At 42.7% G+C, this 20792-nt stretch overlaps 1 protein-coding gene across 3 annotated transcripts in view; it reads left to right on the forward strand.

The window, feature by feature from the left end:
- The window catches only part of TMEM178B (transmembrane protein 178B), a 231101-nt gene that overhangs the window by 180193 nt on the left and 30116 nt on the right, over nt 1-20792 (forward strand). For all 3 annotated transcript variants that reach the window (XR_011697389.1, XM_071551151.1, XM_071551152.1), the window contains one exon: nt 19407-19544. Coding sequence is in view for 2 of the 3 variants with exons in the window: in XM_071551151.1 (XP_071407252.1) it covers nt 19407-19544 (138 nt within the window). In the remaining variant the exon portion in view is untranslated. The remainder of the gene's footprint in view (nt 1-19406; nt 19545-20792) is intronic.

A 20792-nucleotide genomic window follows, 5' to 3' on the forward strand; every position in this document is an offset into this window, starting at 1 on the left:
GGCTTTTTCAAAATCACCTGTGGGGAGATGGGATGGACAAACCAACACTCACAGTTTGAGAAATGTCCCTATAAATGTGTTTGCGTGTGGGATTCAGTCAGACTTTGCTCTACATGTGGGCAATGGTTGTCCTTGTGTGGGGCCCTTTAGATGCCACGCCTGGGCTCTGAGCATGCCTACAAGTGACAGCTCTGGGGACAGGAGACCTGGCTGCTGGCTGAACTGTGGCATATGGGAGACTGTGGGCTTCTTATGTAGTCATGCTTAAAATTAAAAAACAGTCAGCAAACATGGCAGCTTTAATGGCTAGCAAACCCTGACCTGGAATTTCCTAAGCTGAGCTGCCTGCTTAATAAATGAATCCAAAGTCTCGCTCAGGACACATCCTCTTCTACAGACTGATGCATCTTCAGATTTATCACATGGAATTCTTCACTTGAAAGTGTCTACTTAATCATGTGCCAACCGAACTTCAAATGCTATCCTGGAAATGTGGTGACTTTGTAATGGGCCAGAGCAGAGCTTGACTTTAAAACAGCTTCATTTTAAGGGTCTGGCGTATTTCCAGCTGTGACTCTCAGCAAGAAGAGTTTTTGTTCAGTCAAACAGGCTACAGCCTGAGCTAAACCTTATTTTGCTCTTCACATGCTAATAAAGATGTTCAGTGGAAACACTAATAGGACTTTACACTTAGATGGATTTTTGATTAGAGGATTCCAAAGCTCTTTTTAGTAAGTATTGCTGATTATGCTGCATCGTAAGACCAGATTAGATCAAAAGGGGTTCAGAATCTCTGTTTTGTTTGAGGCAGAACAAACCTATCCCAAATGTACAGAAAGTACATTCTGTCAGTAGAAAATGAATTTTATGAGCCTTTATAAATAACCTGATAATTAATTTTTTGTTAAAATTAATTAAAAATCTCATGCTTTATAGAATGTTAACATCTATGTTTATCTTTGTCTTGTCCCAGATCATCTTAATGGAATGATAGAGACACGCTAAACTTATATATAGTTAAAGTTAATTGAAATTTTGCTTGTAGGCTCTGTATAAAGAAATTACGATGTAATTAAGCTAAGCTGTTAATGATGTCTGGATGGTGTGGTTCTTGGGGTCTGTGCCGGAGCCAGATCACTTGGAGTTGCCGACAAAGGAGCGCAGGCAGTTGCTGTGTGTCCTCTGTGGCTTATTGAATGCAGCAGGACAGTGAACTGCAGGGACTTGATGGCGCTGGGGCTGTCTCTTCCCTGAAGGAAGAGGTCTCAGTTGGCAGGGGGATGCCAGGGCCCAGAAAACCACCGTGCCTTGTAGATGATGGCCCCGTGGCGGGAGCATGGCCTGTGGGAGAATGGAGCTCAGAGCACAGAGACATGGAGGCTCTGAGAATCCTCTGCGTTTCCACCCTGCAGCAACAGGCTCATATGTAGAGCCCGTAGAGGAAAAACGTTGCTCAAATGTGAAAAGCCAAAGTCACTGGTGTGTTTTGGGGGTGTGACACCACAGCAATATAGTGAACATGTCCTAAAAAGATTAAATTAGGAAGAGCACTGAAAAGTTGGTCTTTCATGTCATCAAGCCATTAGGAAATATGAGAACATAGGATTGTCTTTCCTAAACAGCTCACTGTGTGTGATTAAAAAAAAAACAAAACAAACACAATAAGTAAATTGCTAAGCAAAACATCAAGTGCTGTTACAGCTAATAGTATCAGTAACTTAGAAGTAAAAATAGTAGAGGACAACATCAAACTGCAGGAATTTAAGATATTCATAGCTGGATTTATATATAAGAGAAAGGAACTGCATTGAGGTAAGAAATGCAGAGATAAGACACCCAAACTCTCTTACCTTAGCCCTGGAGAGATACCACAAATGAAGGAAGTGGAAAATCAATGATGATGCATTTTACCAACAATTTAAATCTCATCTGGGACCATAGAGACTGGTGTCACTCTTGTCCACACTGAACCATAATCATTGCATCCAGCCACTGACTTCCCTGATATTTGCTTTTGACCTGATAAGGAATCTGATACCTGACTACAGCTTTTCACATGTCTTGAAAGTCACTGGGAGGGTGTTAAGATGTGTCAGCCTAGAGAGAGAGAGAGAGAAAGGAGATGGGAGGAAATTACAGGGGAACGTTAGAAAAGGAAGGGAGGTGTGTGTTAAGAAAGGAGGAGTGAAAGGCAATGCAAAACCAGGATGGTATGAGGCAGAGAAGGGCAGGTAGACAAAAGTAGGAATTTGTGCCAGAGATGGGGATAGAGGGACAGATAGAAGGAAAGGAAGGGAGATGGCTGGAGGAGCCAGCTTGGTAGCTGTGAAGGGAAGGGTGGCATCTTTTCTTAAAATACAGATAATTGCATGGATTGGACATGCATTTCGCCTCTCTAGGGTGAACAGGTCTTAATTAAAGAAAAAGAGAGTGGGATTTTGGACCCTGATAAAATGCATCCCACCTTTTGGTGCCTTTTGTCAGAATAGGCTCTTTTAAGGTGCATGTTGTCTGAGGCATAGCTGTCTGCCTTCTGCTGCACTGGTAATAACTAAGGGGAAAAGGGAGATAAATCCCACCTGTAGCCTAATGGAATGCAGCAGAAGTGAATCCTGGGCCCCAGTGTGCATCGAGTCCTGAGACAGTGTGAGTTTTCTGGATTGGTTTTCTTATTGCACATACATGAGCACTACGCAATCAGGAAGAAAGTTCTTTCCCAATCAAAAGTCTTCTTTTTCCCCATCTATCACGAGTGTATTTACTGTATCTGTCTCCTGCTTTGTACTGGGTTAACGCTTGTGTTTTGATATGCAAAGGGAGTAGACCTGCCTGCAGTCTTTTCATTCTCTTTCAGCATTTCATACTGCATGATGAGATCAAAGAGGTTAACTGAATTAGGGATCTTCTAACCACAGCTTTTTGGTAGCATGTAACTGTTAGCAATGCACAGAGGGCATTTCCCTCCATTTCTTCCCCCTCCTTCCCATATGTACCCATCACAGCTTCAAGTGCTGTATCAGATCTGGAGAGACCCCTTAGGAAGTGAGCAAGCCAGCCAATGCAGGGAAACCAAAATGCTTAAATGTGAGAAGATGTGCTACAAGGATTTCAGATCCCAAATCAATTGAATCACTCATGTGTGGGCACAAAAACAGAATGGTATGTCATCTCAGAAACAAAATATTTGAGAATCAATTCTGTTTTTACCATCACTTTCAAAGCTTGGCTTCCCAGTTTAGCCTTCTTATTCTTGCCAGTGATATTATTAGCACTCTGCCACTGCTCAGGTGCCACACTGATGGACAGAGCTGTTGAAATAAAAAGGCTGTCTGGCTGGAAAGGCAAAGTGAATAAAACAGCATGGTGGAAGGGCTGCAGGTGGCTTTTAGAAGTTCTTCAGGAAAATGAACAACAATTTATTTTGGAGCAGCTAGTAGAATTCTGGTTGAGTTCGAGAGGCTTTTATTGTCTTATGTAACCCTTTCAAATCCTTTTTCTTTTAAATGTAAGTGCAGTTTTAAAAGAGGTTGTTTGAAGTGAAGAGTCAGTATAAGAAAATACCCATACAAGACATTTTGGGGGTTTTATGTGGAACACAATCAACATGTTTGATACTTAAAATTCCCTCTATGTAACCTCTCAAAACCAGTAGAAAAGCAGAATCAAGCAGATAATTACACAGACGCTTTGTTGCACTGCTTTTTGGGCGCTCTGTTGACAGGAAGATGTGAGGCTGCCCCTCAGAGGGGACAGCATCAAGGCAGGCCCACATATGTGCATGTGTCCACGTGCAGCACCACAGCACCTGGGGAGTGCAAGGAGAATATCAAGGTAGTTGGCCAGTCAGCCTCCACCTTGTGTTAAAAACATCTCTGATCTACATCAGTATCACTGACTTGGCCTTTAAGGGGAATGCATAAAGCTAGTCATGTAGTCTGATGAACTTTCTGACTTTGGAGTGCAGCATCACTCAGTGAAAGAAACAGGGTAACTGTGCATTCCATTAAAAAAAAAAGTCCCTGAGGTGGAGATGTTATGATGCCATGCATCCTCCATTGGTTATTTCTAGACTTGGAAAGCTCACTAAAGCTCTCTTCTGGGCCATGGAAATAAAGTATGTGTTTTATGGAGCAGACTTTTATCCTTTAGCTATCTGGTCATTTCAATATGATTGTGAGTAATTAAACTTTATACAGAGCTCATTGGAATTGCTCTAGCTTTACACTAAGTCAAGGACCTGACTAAGTACAGGGATATTTCTTTTTTCTCAGTAAAACTAGAAAGTCTGTCTCATGGCAAGTTCTTGCAGATCATTGAGTGGTTTTGTGAAACTGCTGTCAAACATGGTATTTATTAGGGTTGTGCACAAATACCTAATGTTGTGAACACACCACATACATATATTAATTTCACATTCAGGTTGCAAAACATTTATAACTGTCATGGCTTTCCCCATCTCTCTTCTTGCCTGTCTCCCAGCACATACCAGTCCTGCTCCCGGCTGATTGATGAGGGAGGTAGGGTAGATAGCACCGTTCATCCTCGTGGTGCTGTGCAGCCTGCAGACTCCAGAGACAGAGGTACACAGGGACTTTGGTTTATGGGGTATTGTGGATATGCTGACAACAGTAATCAACCATTTGGGATGATAGTTGAAAAATACATGGTATGAAGGAACATCACAGTGGTCTGTTGGTGGTGTTGAGGGAGTTGTTTGTTGGTTCTAGGTGATCTTAGATAATTTTCTAAAATATGTACTGGTATCTTCAGGAATTGAGGCCCTTCTGTTCTGTTTACCCTGCAAACATCAGTCCCTTCAGAGGACTGAGGCCACATCTTGCAGCTTCACACTGCTCTGTTGGACCCAAATGAGTGCTGCCTGCAGGACTCTGCTGCATTAGCAGCACTCAGTTCTCATTAGCAAAGATTGAGGGATGCTTTCCACGAGAAGGTGCCGGATCCTACGAGACCACACACAGCTCAAAGATTTTCCAACCTCCTCCCCTGTCAGTGAGCACATGGAGACTGTTCAAACTGGCCAACTTCCACTAACATGCAGTCATTTCTCAGAAAATCTCCCACAGTTGCGCCAGTTTGGTGTAGGCTTGTGAAATTATATCAGCAGCAGGAGTGCTAACACGCACTGAGGAAAAATCTGCCACTAAGCAGTGCTTCCACTGCGGCTGCCATCGGGGGAGCCTGTGCAAGGATAGGCTTTTCCTGAAAAAGCGTGAATAGCAGCACGGCTCATTAGTGGCTTGGGAAGTCAGGGAAACAAATGACGCCCTCCAGGGAGTGGGAACTGGGTGCTGGGGCAGGAAGCCCCTCTGCAAAACTGCAAATGAGTTGACTTTAGATAAACATCTATGGACTACTCTGTGTCACCAGCATTGCTAGAACAAGGCACGGGCTCACTCTGTCCCATGCCATGTGTGGAATCTACCTGCTTGCAGAGCTGTGGCCAAAAAATGACTAAGTTTCCACTTTTCCTGTTTGATGAGGCCAGGTAGTCTCATGTGCCAAGTTGGATCCTACCAGTTATTTTAGATGAAGGAATGTGTTGCCCGAAGCAGGCAGAGCCAAGGAATGTTCACTGGCTTTGGAAGCACCTTCATGCTCTTTCCTGAGGTCTGACAGGTGAGTGACTGCAGATCAAGCCCACCATGATGAAATTAACATGCTCTCTGTGCTGGACACCCTGCACTTCTGACCTCTGTCATCCTCCCAATGCCATCAAGTTTAACCCCTTACAAATGTCACATTGGAAGCAGTCATCTGTATCCTGCAGTTGCATGAAACACCCACGCATGGTCCAGCCTTGGCCACAGTCCTCTGCCTATCCAGTGACATCACTTCAGAAAGGTCTTAGGCTTCACACTCCCCAATAGTGTGGTTAATACAGTGATCCAACAGCAACCCTTCTGTTACTTCTTCAACACACAAAAGCACTTCAAGGCAAATGTTCTGAAAATAGTAAATCTGGCTTTTTCATCCAGCTTACTGTTTGTTCCCAAGCTGTGCAAAGACCCAGCTTTCTTGAAGTTGTGCTTTCAGCACCAGTCCATCTTCACCGTCAGCTGCTGCTCATTGGCTTCAAATGTCCTTGTTTAGGAAGCATTTTGGGCTCCACATTTGACTCTTTGTTTCTGGATATGGGAAGAGCATGCTCCATTGCCTCTCAGTTGCAAGCTGGAGTATTGCTTTATCTAGACTCTCGTGATGCCTCTCTGCCTGGTCTTCCCAGAAAAGCCACATTGCCAGAGAGAAAATCCAATAATCCATCATATTTTAATAGTAATTTTGCATCCCTGGTTAGCCATGCACAGCAGCTATACCATTACAACACATGACAATTCATACATACATACACCAAACTAACCTCCATGATTTCCACCAAGGCATCAGCAAACCAACATAAAAGCCACATTCCTCTAATTCCAGGGAAAAGGTATTTCAGTGTTGCTTAGATGAGGATCAGAAGGAAGGAAGTGATCACATCACTACTTAACCTTGCCATGTAGCAGTAACTACCTGGAAGAAGAAACCAGACATATCCTACTGAAAGAACAGATTGTCTGTCCAGCAGTGGGGGTTAATTAACCACCTGAACAAACTGCTAAGTGCAACATTTTCCTGTTCTTCATTGTGTCACATGATTGGACCTCCTTCTGGAAGTTAGTTTATAGCCACATATTATGGGATTTAGTTGTAATTTGAGGAAGATATATGGGGTGTGATACAGGCACTGAGACAATCTGTGATCTGTCAGTGATGTTTTGTGCAGAGACACTTTGAAAAGTAAATTAAAGACACTCCACAAAACAGTGTTAGGAAATAGTTGTTACCCTCCAGCTGATCACATTGGCAGAAATACTGAAGATTCCTTGTTAGAGCAACTGCTGTGTCCTGTGGCATCTGATGTTAACCAGATAGTTTGCACAGATTGAATGCCATGTCCCATTTCCCTTCTGCTAGGAAAGACTTCTCCTAAATTTGCCACATGAGAAGAATCCATTGGGAGGCATCTCAAGCTAGACTGGGCCTAATAGGTGCCTAAGGCTTTTTTTTCTGAGCACGTATTTGCTGGGATACTCCAGCTGTGGATGTGCTTTTCCTTTTCGCTGTGTGTAACATCTGTGTGGAGGGCTTTTGTTTGCCTGGTTGTCGGTTTTCTCCTCCTTCCCTCAAGCTGCTTTGGCTGCTCACCCAGCTTTTTACCAAATTGCAAATTTATATTCCTTCTGCTTTTGGCAGGCCCATATGTGGAACTGTCAAAATGTCACTGGCATCAATTGCAAAAGGTTAGTGCCACATTATATTCAGAGAGCTTATTAACACAGAAATGATTGGGTTTTGGAGAAGGGCAGGGAAGGACAAATGGGAATCCATTTTCTGGGCACCTGCTTTTTCTACTGAACATTTCTTCTTGTCACATATACATTTTCAGAAGGTGTTTGTTATCTGCATAGGAAAAAAATCAGTGAGAGATCCCAGGAAGAATGAGGCTGTTCTTTGTGAGATCCCAGAAAGCTGGGAGAGGGGGATGGAGAGGCAATGAGAGCAAGTTGTCCAAATTATTTTGAGTGTTGAATGATAGTAGATGTTCATCTTCATCAACCCAGTGACTAGAGACAGGATCATGCTGCAAAAATTGGATCTGATGAAAACCCAGTGTTAAAGTGTGAGGTTGTGGGTCTCAGTTCCATATCAGCTTGGCCCAAAAAAGAGTCATGATTTCCAGTTGCTCTCCCCACGTTTACAGGTGCCTATATACAAGTAAGAGGTACTGTTATGCTTATTTACATCTCTGTGCTTTTTTGGATTTAATCAGATTGAATTCTGAATCACTGCTAAAAAAAAATTCCCATATCCTACTGCAGTATTTATCTGTTCAAGGCATTTTTAGGGCTTTTGGTACTATCACTACAGAGAACCTACCTCAATCTTTAATGTACTAATCTTCAAAATGACCTGGTGAGATGAGATTATCCCAGTTTCTGAGAACTGAGGCACAGAAAGCCTGACTTTTCTTGCCATGCAAGTCTGTGAGACAGCAAAGAGTAGAATCTGTATCTTTGCAGACCTTCTGCTGGTACCTGGATCACTGAACTATCCTTCTCCTGCCTCCTTTGTTTTTTCTACCTTGTGTTTTTGATGTCAGCCCAGTCTCCAGCTGAAAACACTGGAGTCATTCTTTATAGAGACAGGAGGAGGAAGAAGAAGAGAAGTGTCCAGACCCTACCTAAAATTTACATCTGAGTTATGCTGTTACTCTCTAAAAAGAGCCAAGGCACAGTATAGGTACTTGTCCTTTGGGTTTGTATGCAGCTTCTGTTTCACAGGAACCACTGCTGTGGCCTTTGGACTGTAGCTCACAGCCAGCACCAGCTTGACCTGAGTTCAGACCAGTGACCCAAACGTGAAAATAACCAGAGTCCATAGCTGAGCCTCTGGGAAACCAATCCTCCTTCACTCCTGACTGACATGGCAGAAAAGACCCTCAAGGCAGCTGATAATGCACTGCTGGGGAGCAATGTGTGTTTGACCTTTTCTATAGGAATGAGCTTGAAAATCATGTGGAGAGAAAAAAAGAAATTAATATTAACGAGTGGATTGTCCTGAGGATTCTTGAGTGGTGCTAAGGCCCAATGTACCCTGGAATTAGAGCAAGCACTGTGCACTGCTGGCTCATTGTTGCTCCCTGAATGGTGCTGTTAGGTGCAATTTCGTTTCACTGCTTATGACAAAACCAACAAATGGGGATTCTGCAGTGGACTCAGCCAGTGAGAGGCCCCTCTCACAAGGCAGCAAATTCCCTTCTACCCTCCTTGCTCCTGCTTGTCCCTCTGTGTGGGAGCCAGTGGGCAGCACGTGGGGTGTTGACAGCTTCAGACTGGTCACTTCAGACAGGGAGGAGACTGGGATGGACTGGTGAAGGAAGGAGTTAGGGGGCACATGTATGTGATGTGGGGATATTGCCTTGATTAATTCCCAGTTTCCCACCTCTCTATGTGTGCATTGGGGATTTCAGCCCAGGAGACTGTTCTTATTCTTTTTTCTTGCTGCTTTTGCTGCAGGAGAGGAGGTAGCACTGTGCAAAACACCAGATGTGAATGTTAGGAGGTTTCTGGGACTGTGGTGGACTGTGCAGAGCCTCAGGTGCCAATGCACACTGTAAGACCGTGATGTAAAATATAGATCAACTTGTGGTCATTTTCTTTTGCCCCAGACTTCTTTCCAAACCCTCTGAGCGCAGCCTCCCAAACCCCACAGACTTCTCAGTTGTGACTCTCCCCCTCAGACAGACACCCTGCTCAGCACCATGTGAAAGAGCTGTGCTTAGGTGGTTTTCAGGGAGGTGCATGTCCCTGTTTTCTCGATGGTGTCCTGAAGCCATAGAGATGTCTAACAAAACTGCAGAAAGTCTGATTCTTCAGCTGGGAATGGGGAAACTGGTGGAGTCCCCAGTGAGATGGGCATTGCAGTGGGAATGTGCAACCCCTTGGCTATGGGTGCCTCATCCCCAGGACCAGGCAGGAGAAGCCCCTCTTGGCCCTGACCCTGGCAGCAGGCTCAACTGCTTCCTGCAGGCACCAATGGCCCTCCTGCAGAAAAGCTGAGCTCAAAATGAGGATTTTGGTCAATTAAGCAACCATCCCCCACCTCTTTCTTGTGCCAAGCACAATTTTAATGTGCTTCCAATTTCTCTTTTTAGCACACACAAAGAAAAAAGAAAAAATTAATAATCATCTATAAGAGAACTTCTTTTCAGTCAAATGGGGAAGCAGTTAATGCTGATATATATTTTTCCCCACATTTAAATGGTATCTATTTAAATGCAGATTTTCTGGTTTTATATGTGGAGCTTGGAAGAAACGCCTTTCAATTTAAATGTTAATAGAAGAGTAAACTTCAAAATCAAAATTTCTCCATAAGGGACAGTGTTTTTTCCACAGCTGTAAGTGTCTTTCTGTACTTCCTCCCTCCTTCTCCTCCATCCTACTTCTTTTCTTCCTAGACCTCAGCCCAACCTCACTTGCATTAAATGGTCTTTTTAAAAAACAAGAATACATCTTTCAGAGTTCCTGAATGAGAATGTTTAATGCTGGGATCAGTGGAACGGGTATGTTTGAGCAGAGTGCTGGGGCACTGATAAAGCAGAGATGCCATCCCTCCACCTCCAGCCTTTTTCATGCTGGCCACTTATCAAACGTGATGCTCTGAATGCTTTGTGTTGGGATTATGCTCAGGCTTGTGCAGTGCTTGGAGCAGGGGCTGAAAGAAAAGAAAAACCTTTAGAGTAATGTTTTAGTTGCTCCTGAATATGAGCAAGGCTTTAGTGCTGGGATGGGCATGAGAGAGAAAGGTAAAACAAAGGATCTGATACGAAGTCTCTCTGTATTACCCCTCTGGCTCATCCTCTGCTCCATTCCTGCATATCTCCAACTTCATTTATCTTTGGGAGAAGCTTAGGGTACATCTGCTTTTTACAAAAGACACTTAACACTGCCAGATACTGGATTTTACATACAACTGTGTTTCTTGCTTCCTGTTATACTCCATTTGTCTTCTTTAATGCAAGCTTTTCTTTAATTTTTCTCATCACTCTCTTCAATTATCCATCTGGTTTTGTCCTCTCTTCTTTCCTTACTGAAAGAAAAAGGAAAGAAAAAATGTGGTTCTGTCCCTGCTTCTTCTTCGGTCTGGCCATGATGAGCCGTGGCCATCTTTGCAAGAGATGATTCAAGAGATACTAATTGAAGATTAAATCTTAATAAATTTCCACATATCTAGTGGATATGTAGATACTGTGATGATGACCAGCATATAAAAGGAAGAGTGTAACAGGGCAGAGTCTGCTTGCTGTAGAAGGAGAATTCTGTAAACTAAAGTCATTACTATATAGAATAGGTTATAGGGCATTCTGTATCCAGACTATTTTCATGCAACTGTTACTCTCATTGTATGTCATTATTATCTGAATGCCCCTGAAGAAAAAGTGGTGACCTGGCTTTAACACACCCCTGGGAGACAGGAGAAAGTCTGATTTTCAGAGGAAAACTTTGGAGCACCCAACCCTCCCACTGATTTCAGGGGAAGCAGAGCTCGATGCACTCCAGATGCTCAGTCCCTTGCCCCCAAGGCGTCTGTGGGTGCCTGTGACACTCTGAGGGCAGGGCTGTGTGGTGAAGCTGGCCCTGAGCCCTGCTCTGCATTTCATCCTGTGCACTGTACCTCATGGGGGGATAAATGCAGTAATTCAGCCTTAGTGGTGTCAGAGCTGGTGCTTCTCACTGGTGCTGAAAGTACTTCACAAAAAGGGGTGTCACCTTTGCCCTAAACCCAGAGCCCACTACAAATTTCTTCCAGACCATTGGAGAATGCAGGGAAACTTCCATTTAGAAAGCTGGAATTTCCATCTGCCCTTTCCCACTCTCACTAGGCCTGGAGGTGCTGAGAACAGGGAGATGGTGCCTCACATCCCCCAGGAATGATCCCTCTGGTCAGGCTAATGTGGTGCTGAGAGACTGTGTTATCTTTGCTCCCCAGCATGGTTGTAATTATGGTGTGGTGGCTCCAACCAGAGATCACTTATAGCAAGAGATGACCAGCATAAAGAATTGCATACTGTCTGAGTTCTTCAAAAGTACAGGAAGGGAGAAAAATGAAAAAAATGCAGCTTTGATGTCATAAAGTCCCAAATGAAATTGAACAGAAGCCATTTTATTACATGTGCCTCAGATTTTTCAACACCTGCATAATCTGCGAAAGCTGTGTAATGAAAAGCCTCTTAGCTTGGGTACAACTGAGAAATGTTTGCTTTGTGTGGCCTCACCTAGCAGGAGCAGGAAGGATTAAAGTTATGAATATGAAGGAAGATGGCCAAAAATGGAAGTACTTCAGTCTTTCTTCCCTGTTTCTGGGGAATGAGAGAGGGAAAGGAGGGATGAAAGGGTTGACTGGGCTAATTACAAGTGTACTCTGCTGGGACTGAAGCTTGGAAATGTTTGTAGATGATCACATACTGCAGCGTTAAAAGCATGGATAGTAAATCTGGAGAGAGAAAGACTCTTCAAGATAAGCTCTTGAACATCACCAAAAAAATATGAATTGTCAACTTCATGTACTTTCTGAGGAAAAAAACCCCTCCTCTCCAGAACCAGAGGAGAAAGGAGGGAATGGTGTGGAGCAGGGTAGGGATAGAGTAGAGGAGAGCTGAATGATGCTTTGGCATAGGCTCAGCTACTCTGGCCCACTGCATCAGTGGTTGTAAGGGCAAAGCTTTTCTTTCCTTCCTAGCCTGGTGTCACTCAGAGCTGAGTAACTGTTGTTACCAGCAGATCTGGCCAAAGTCTCTTTTTGAGCAGAAAGCAGAATTGAAACAAAAGGTTGAACCCTTCTATGGGATGATATTCAGAGCCATCTTTCTCCCTAGATATAGCATGAATTTTCTGCCTTCTACAGTAGAACTGTTTCTGCTGCATTAAATTTCTGCTGTGCAAATGCCTCCTTTATACATTGAACTCTCTAATATTCATATCATAAAGTCTCTTGAAAACAAATCTGTCTTTTTACCCTCATGAGATGCTTTTTCTCCCCCTTTTCTGCCCTGCACTTAAACAATCTTTGTTTCTTTCCTTCTCTAGTGCCTCCTTAAATCAATCCCTTACAATCTAGGGGTCCTTTTTGTCTCCTCTCTGCTCTACATGAGCAAAAGGCAAGAATAAAATCAGAACTTGGTATCTGAACTCTAGACAGTGCTTTCAGCCACTGCAGAATCTCTCAGGTCCCTGTAATTTTCCCCAAATACTCAAGAAATTGCTTTCAGACAGTAACAGACCAGTGTGTGGCCTGGTCTGGGATATCCCCTTTCCCCTCTGGTGCTTTATGAAAATTCACCAGAGACAAGAAATTGCAGTGTCACATGAAATTTGCTGTTTGTCAGCATGAACCTCTAAAGTGTCAGCCTTTGTAGAAGACAGGACTTCATTCCTCCCATGGTGGTCTGCTTACCTGACCCTGAAGTCGTGGGGTTTCTTGTTAAGGAAGGCAGACTGAAGTGCCAGCAGTGCATAACTGGTACCTTCCTTTTGTGATTGTTTCTGGTTTAAATAAATGTAAGAACACAAGAACACTTAAGAATTCTGATGGAGGAAATCCATGTAGATGGACCTGTCCTGACAAGAATAAATGATGTGTCAGGATGTCCATTCTATGTATGCCTCGTCCTGAAGGACTTGTTGACTTCACAGACCACACCCAGCTTATGAAGCTTCCTATTAGCATATCCATATAGGCAAGTTCATACATGCTGGCAACCAAACACTTACCACTTTGTCACACAAACACAAACTGTAGTCAAGAGAAGGTGATGGGATTTTCTGGTTTAGGAGAAGATTTCATGTATCTTATAAACCCCATTTTACCTCATGAGATATGAAGGCTCACCTCCATCTTTGAGAGAGGCAACTTTTTTGTGAGGGTCTTCTGCTGCGTTTTCTCTCAGCTTTGAGAGAGTTGTGTTTTACAGTGTATTTGTGAGTGCATATTTCTGAGTCACTCTCTTGTACAGAGTACTTCCATATAAATATAATCCACTGTTACTTTTGTTGAAGTGGGTTGTACTCATTGTGACTGCATTAGAGTAATCTTTAAACTGAAGACTGGTTTGCCACATGATTCAGTAAAAGGCACTCAGAGATTTTAACTGAGTCTCAGGTAGACTAATACATATTTCTTTTCTTATCTCTCCATACCTGGAGCAGAAAAAAAAAGATTAAAAACCTCACCTTCTATTTGCCAACCTCATCCAAAATACAGTCTTAAGCTCTGCAGAGTGAACAGTGAGAGCCAGGAGATGCCACTCAAAATCACCTGCATTAACACTCGCTTGTTCATTGTACCTGGGAGCTGCTAGGGCTGGCTTGCAATAAAACACAGGTCTGTCCAATTTTATCTTGCTCCCCCGAAGTTTTGGGGTGAGATAAGAGAAGGGATGATGTCAGAGGAAGATTACTTTGTGATGCTGATTCTTTGTAAGGTAAGTAGTTTAAACAAAGGCCAGGGAAATCTGCTAAATTGTGCTCTAGGACTGTGTGCTGTTCTTGAACAATTTCCAATGCATGAATTTGTTTGGAAAAAGAAAAATAAGAGTGGTTTAGACTCTTTTTAAGTACAAATGTCTTAATCCCTGCGAAAGATAAATCAGAGGGAATCTAATACAGGAGGGTATAAATCAAAGTGACCTGCAATGAGGGATTATTCTAAAGAATTATGTCATCCCAGTCTATTTCTGCTTGTGACTTTACTGTATCCTGACATTTGGTCCCAGAATGGCACAGAAACACATCTGTGATTTTCTTTTGTTTTCCCCTTTTGTTGGGATACCTCAGGAAGGAACGATGCTATACCCAGAATGTCTCCCTAAGCTGTTCCAGATATTTTGCATACAGACTTCAGGGTCCTTAGTCCCTATGGACCTTTCTCTACTGAGAGAAGAAAGGAGGATGTGTAGGATGGACTATCTGAAATACTCTTTGCAGCAGTTTTGCACTTTCTCATGGTCTGATAACAAGTGCTGTAGTTTGATCTGTTACCTAATGCTTCAGGACAAGCACTTCTGAGAGCAAAAGCAGCGCTGTGAGGCTCAAGAGCTGGCCAGAAAGCCTGATAATACAGGTTTAATGATACACTCCTCCACAAACTTTTCTTGTAGCTGTAGGCATGTTGACTGTTCTTGACTTGGCTTCCCCATTTTTCACAAAAGGCTCATATATTCCTTGCTGTATGTGTTGTGAGGAGAGAAATCTCTAGTATTTTGGAAGTGTTATTAAACTCTGTGGAAAGAAAAATAGAAAGATATCAACAGGAAGACCGAGCCCTTGCTTTAGAAAGATGACTTGCAATTTCAAGAAAGGGGACAGAACATCAGAAGTCAAAAAGGCATATTGAAATTTTCAAGAAGCAAAGCTGATTCAGAACATGTTATGTTTGCAGCTGCTGGGGTGTGAAACTTCTTCCACGATGTGATAACCAGTATGAATTACTTTATTGCTCATAACAAATACAGATGGACAGATATCAGGGTGAAAGGAAGGGCAGGGGCATTTGACAGAGGCAACCTTTCACCACATGTTGCTTGGAAATAAACGGATCTTAGTCAGCCTTTCTGCCTTTATTTATCTTCAGAAAACCTCTAGAGTTAACATTCTCCAGCAGAAAACTAAAATGCTTTTAGGAAATGTACATTGTTTTATGAGACTCTGTTTTAAGAAGGTTGTCTAAAATGTTAATGTTTCTTTTTATCACGAATCACAAAGCTTGTGGCTTTCAAATTTACCATTTCAGTTTTAGTCATAGGAATTGAATTACTTCATTCTCTGTCCCTTCTCCAATGCTACCAGTCAAGAAATTTGTTGTTTCCAGCCTACGTGAACATGATGCTTGTGTTCCTTGCCTGATCATCCATTTTGGTTTTGAGTCAGGATTGAATTCCCTGCCTGTTACACTCAGCAGGAACTGTAGCAGTGCTAGGCTTGAAAAGTACTCTCAAAGACAAGATACTCACTTGTAGCTTTTAGTCAACATCAAAAAGGGATGAAGAAAGTGTCTCTAAAACACGTGTGGAAAGGTAATTTTGCACTTTCACCCACAAGTAATGGTGATATCTATGTCCATACAGTAAATCATTGAAACTAGTGGTCATACAGGCAAGGCTTTAAAACTCAGCCTCTGTATTATAGGTGTTACAGAACAAGCAATGTAATACCTTCCTTACTTGCACTGTGCAGCTACACTTTGAAAGGTTCTGTTTGCTAGGTGGTGGAGAAGGGAAATTCAAAGTGTCCCTGCAGTCTGTGCACTTTCCTGCAGTGTGAGGACCTGGGTTGGGTGTCCATGAGAGGATCAGGTACAATGCCAGCTAAGAAATGCACATGAGTGCACTGAGATAAGGTCGGTTTGCGGTTGCAGCTCCCGTTTGGCTGTATAAGATTCAGCAATGAGTGTTGCTGGCACAGCCACTCCTTCAGTTGATTGGGATCATCGTACTGTGACCCTGAGATGCTGTAGTTACTCACAGAGCTTTTCAAAGAGAGAAAGAATGCAGAGAACTATTCATTTCATAGTCTAAAAATAGAAGCAATTTCAGGAAAATAAAAACAAACCAACCCAGGATGTGCTCAAATGACATAAAGTGGTGCTATGTGGCAGCATGACCCTTTTTACCTTTGCAGGATGCATTCAGAAAGGGTCTCAGCAGCGCCAATCAAACTCAGACAAAACCCCATCAATTTGTACTGATGAGCTATTGTTTATTTATATGTCATCCCTCCATCCTAAATTAGCAAAACGAATTTAAATACTGCCTCGAGTACACAATGCAAATCTTTGCTTTTCTTCTGTCCTTTCCATGTGAAGCACCACACCAACAAAACAGTTATCATAAAATATACCAGTAAATAGGGGTTGAATCCAGGGACTCCTGTTCCCTGTCCTTCACTAAGTAGCCTGAGGGTGATGATTCGTTTGTACACATTAAGTACTTTTCCACAAAAGAATCACTTTAAATAGACTTGATAGGAGCACTGCCCTTAGCTTCCTGTGGTAGGTAAGGAGCACCAGGAAGATGATGTTGGACAAGTGCAGGCTATTATTGAAACCAACTTTGCAACTTTGATTTGAAATTTGAATTTTGAAATTTGAAACCAACTTTCTCAGCACTACCATTTGCAAGGGCCCCCCGCAATGAATGTTATGCAGCTAAGATGGTTTTGAATAGAAAGTTTATATTTTGTTTCAGATAAGCTCTAATGGGTGGACTTGTAAGGAGCAGATTTACAACTGGCTTAAGCAGTGGCAATCTTGAACTAAGCTCACTGAACTTGTGAGAACTAAGATCTCTTAAAGAAGTTTGAATTTTTCAACACGTGGTATTAAGTGTCTGTCAGAAGTTGGCTTTCTGGCTTTTTTTCAAGAGATAATGTAAGCCCAGGGTTAAGATGATTAATTTTGCTGTGTTGTTAGAAAGCAAATTTCAGGCTCCATCAGGAGTAGAGGTCAAGTGAAACAAATGTCAAAATTTGGTGTAGAAATCTTGGTCCTGCTCCTTTAACTCTTCTGTTCAGTGGCAGAGCTCAAACTGGTTTTAGTGGGATAAAAACCATTCCTTAGTTTGGTATACAGGATGCGGGAATGCACGTGATCCACTCTGGGACCTGTAAAAACTGGCTCCATCAGCTCAGCATTGGGATAGGTTCGAGACTTCTTGAAGCTGAATAAGCTATTTTAATTCAGCTCATTAAAAGCAGGTTGTTGGGGTATGTTTCTATTAGGACTAACAAGTGCTGTTGTTACCTGGCGTCAGCAGTCACAAGTTAAATTGAAGGGGTTTGTAGGGCTGACACAGACAGCTGTGCAGCACCTCTGAGAGCATTGTGCTCTTATTGAAGATGACATAGAAAACAGTAAACAGTTTAGGTTTTCATTCATCTTTCAAATTGAGCCTTCACGGGCGAAAAAGTAGGAAGGCAGCCATCAAAGATGCTTACTAACATTTACTGCTTGTTTTAGAAAGCACTCAGAGAAATTCCCAAGGGACAGAGACCAGCATTGCCTATGGGAAGTACAAGATTTTTCAGGAAATGCTTTTTTATTTCTGCACTAGAACTCCAGGAACATACTCAGATGTAGAGACTCCTTGAAAAAGCAGTGGCAATTTACGGGAACCAGTTGTAGTTTCTAGGGAGGGGTTGCATTCTGCCACTTGATCTTGCATAAGAAGTGCTGTGATGAACATGGACCTGAGTAAACTGCCTTTCACTGAATCAAATCATTCTGTCCCAGTATACCTGCAGACCTTGTGGATACTTAGCATTTTGGGTGCAGAGTTTTAAAAATCTCTGATGATGGTAATTAATCACTGTTCAAAAATTTTGTTCAATCTGTGCTGCTGGTATTGGTGGTCCTTTTATCCACTGTGGGAAAAACGTAAAAAATAACAGAAATTGAGAAGTAGTCTAAGGCCAGCCAAGGAGAAAAGCTGCCATAGAGACTGGTGGGTGATTCACAGTTTTCAAATCTTCCTCTGTCATAAGCATTCTGTTTCTTGGGGAAAAAAAATAAAGTAAAATCATTGCTATGCAAAGAAAAAAAAAGTTTCAAGAAGGAAATAAATGTTTGGAGAGCTGACTTGGCTGAAATTTTCCCTGTACATATACTCTTGACATATCACTGCTTAAACTTTTTATGTGTGCCTGAGAGGGAACAGGGAACAATCAAATGTTAGTGAAGATGCCCCCATCTGTTTCATTATTTGAGAGTGTGAAGATGCCCTTTAGCTCACATAGTCCTTACTTTTTCGATTGCCATGTTGTCTTACTGCCCAGATTTCACATCGAAACCAACTGTGAATAATTTTTTTTTCCCCAGCACATGCAGGAAGAGGGATCCCAGCAGTCCCAACCTTTTTGCAGAGGGCAAATATACAATATAGCCAGGGCCTAATTTAAGGATCCCTTACATTAAGTCTTAGAGATCCTTTTCCTTTATTTATGAAATAAATGCCTGTCAACCCCTTGCACCTGTATCAGATGTTTTCTACACCTGAAGAGCACAAAAAATGTTTCACTCCAACCCCCAGCCCTCCTCCTACTCTTTGTGCTCCCTGGATCCTCACCAAAAATCATCTGGCAAGGTCACCATCTGGATATGAGAGAGGGCAGTGAAGTGTCCTGTGCCCCAGCTGTGCACCTGCAGTGCATTTATTGTGTGTGACAGCAGAATGTCCGTGTGCCTCCCTGTTCTGGAGGTACTGGGTTTCACTCATCCCACTGCTGGACACCAAGGTACTAGGGCCCCACTTACAAGTGGGAAGCTGTGGCCCAGAGGGGCTCAGTGACGTGCCCAAAATCACACCAGGGGCCAGAGTCGAGGTGAATCCTCTGTCACGTCTGTGCTGGCACAAAGCACAGAAACTGCTTTGCTGAGCAGTTTGAGCAGGTGCATCCACTGAATGTGGTGTAGCAATGGAGGGAGATGAGAAGGCAGGCTGTAAACAGATGCTGTACTAGTACCCAGAGACTACAACTATTAGATACAACGTTGCACTGAGGCCATTTTACAAGTTTTAACTCCTGAGCAAGCTGTCTTAAGTCCCTTGACTGCATCTGTGCTGAGCCTTTTTGGGTGGAAAATGGTCACCTGCTCTCTCTTCCGAGCCCAACCTAGTGTCTTAATTTATGGTTTGTCTTCCATCTGAGTCATCCTTACTCAAATCATCCCATGCCGACACACACTGAAGACCTTGCAAATCAGTAACGTTTTGGATTAAGACTGTTATGAATGGATGCTGCTGATGATTTAATACTGTTCACACTCACATTGTTTTTCTGTGTTCCCCACTGCAGATCTGCGCAGGATGACAGCTGGCTTCATGGGCATGGCTGTGGCCATCATCCTCTTTGGATGGATTATCGGGGTGCTGGGGTGCTGTTGGGATCGAGGCCTTATGCAGTATGTGGCGGGGCTTCTCTTCCTCATGGGAGGTAAGGATTTGGTGTTTGAAGAAATGTGTTTTCTTGTTGTTCTCATGTTCCCCCTTTCCACATGTCCCTCCTTTTCTAAGTCACTGAAAACACATTTTCACAGTTGGTTTAGGTGTTTTGGTTTCATTCCAAGCTCCTTCTAGAGTACATCAAGGATCACCCAACCAAAGTTACAGGTTACTTCTATCACAAAACAGTGTCCATAACTCATGGGACTAGAAAGGGCCATTCGACGTGTTTAGTCCAGTACTCTGTTGTTGCAAGTAACACTGTTACCCTTAAATTTAATTAGCTTAGTAAAAAAATCTGAAGATTATGCAGTTGTTATTCCCATCCCTATCTTATTTCATAGTGGGGCGCTTTGATAACTAGAAATTGTGCTGCAAGTTATAATGTATATTTATTACTTATCAGTTGTTCTTGAATCAAATGTAACCTTTAGTTTATTTGCCTCTTTTTTCTCTGATGTACATATGAAGAGCAATGGTATCCTCTGTTCTCTTTTTCCCACTCTGTATATGGTTTCTTGTAGACTTCTCTGTGTAAGAGCAGTTACCAATCTAGCAGCCCTTTCTGCAACCTGTTCTTGTTTATACTTGCCTTTCTCACATATGGATGAGAAGGACCATTACCTAACAAGGTCTGATCGATGCCTTGTGTAAGTGGGGTGATGGTTCCCTTTCTCTGATGGAAATTCCTTGTCTGAAGTATTTTGTGGTTGTACTTGCTTTTTTCGTGCTGCATCACACTGGAGACCCACACTCATCCTTCAGTGGGTTGATACATCCAGGCCTTTCTCTTCCTCTGTAATTTCCTACAGGTGCTCTCACAATTTACAGCAGAGATTCTGTTTATCACTCCCCAGGTACATGCCCTGGCACTCTGTGCTTTTGAGCTTCTTCCCATTTCTATTAGACTAGCCCTCAAGATCATCAACATTTCCCATATAATGCTCCAGCCTTTACTAGAGATGCCATCCAACTTTCTGTTAGCAGCAAACTTCAAGGCACAGGGTTAATTGAAATGAAGGGTGTGAGAGTCAAGTCCCAAACACAGTGCTGGGTGAATGTCTCAAAGCGAACACCATTCCTTCTGTTCTCTCTTCTTTTCTCTGGTGGTGGTTTTTGTTTAGCTGGGCTTTTGCCCTCCAGGCAGATCATCACTTCAGTGCATTTTATCATCTGTTTATCTGTGTTGTGCTGTGATACAGATAAGTGTGTGACATGCAGGAAAGCTTCTGTAGTCCCA

Source organism: Pithys albifrons, chromosome 3 (genome assembly GCF_047495875.1).
Source record: "Pithys albifrons albifrons isolate INPA30051 chromosome 3, PitAlb_v1, whole genome shotgun sequence".
In the NCBI taxonomy this organism is placed as follows: Eukaryota; Metazoa; Chordata; class Aves; order Passeriformes; family Thamnophilidae; genus Pithys; species Pithys albifrons.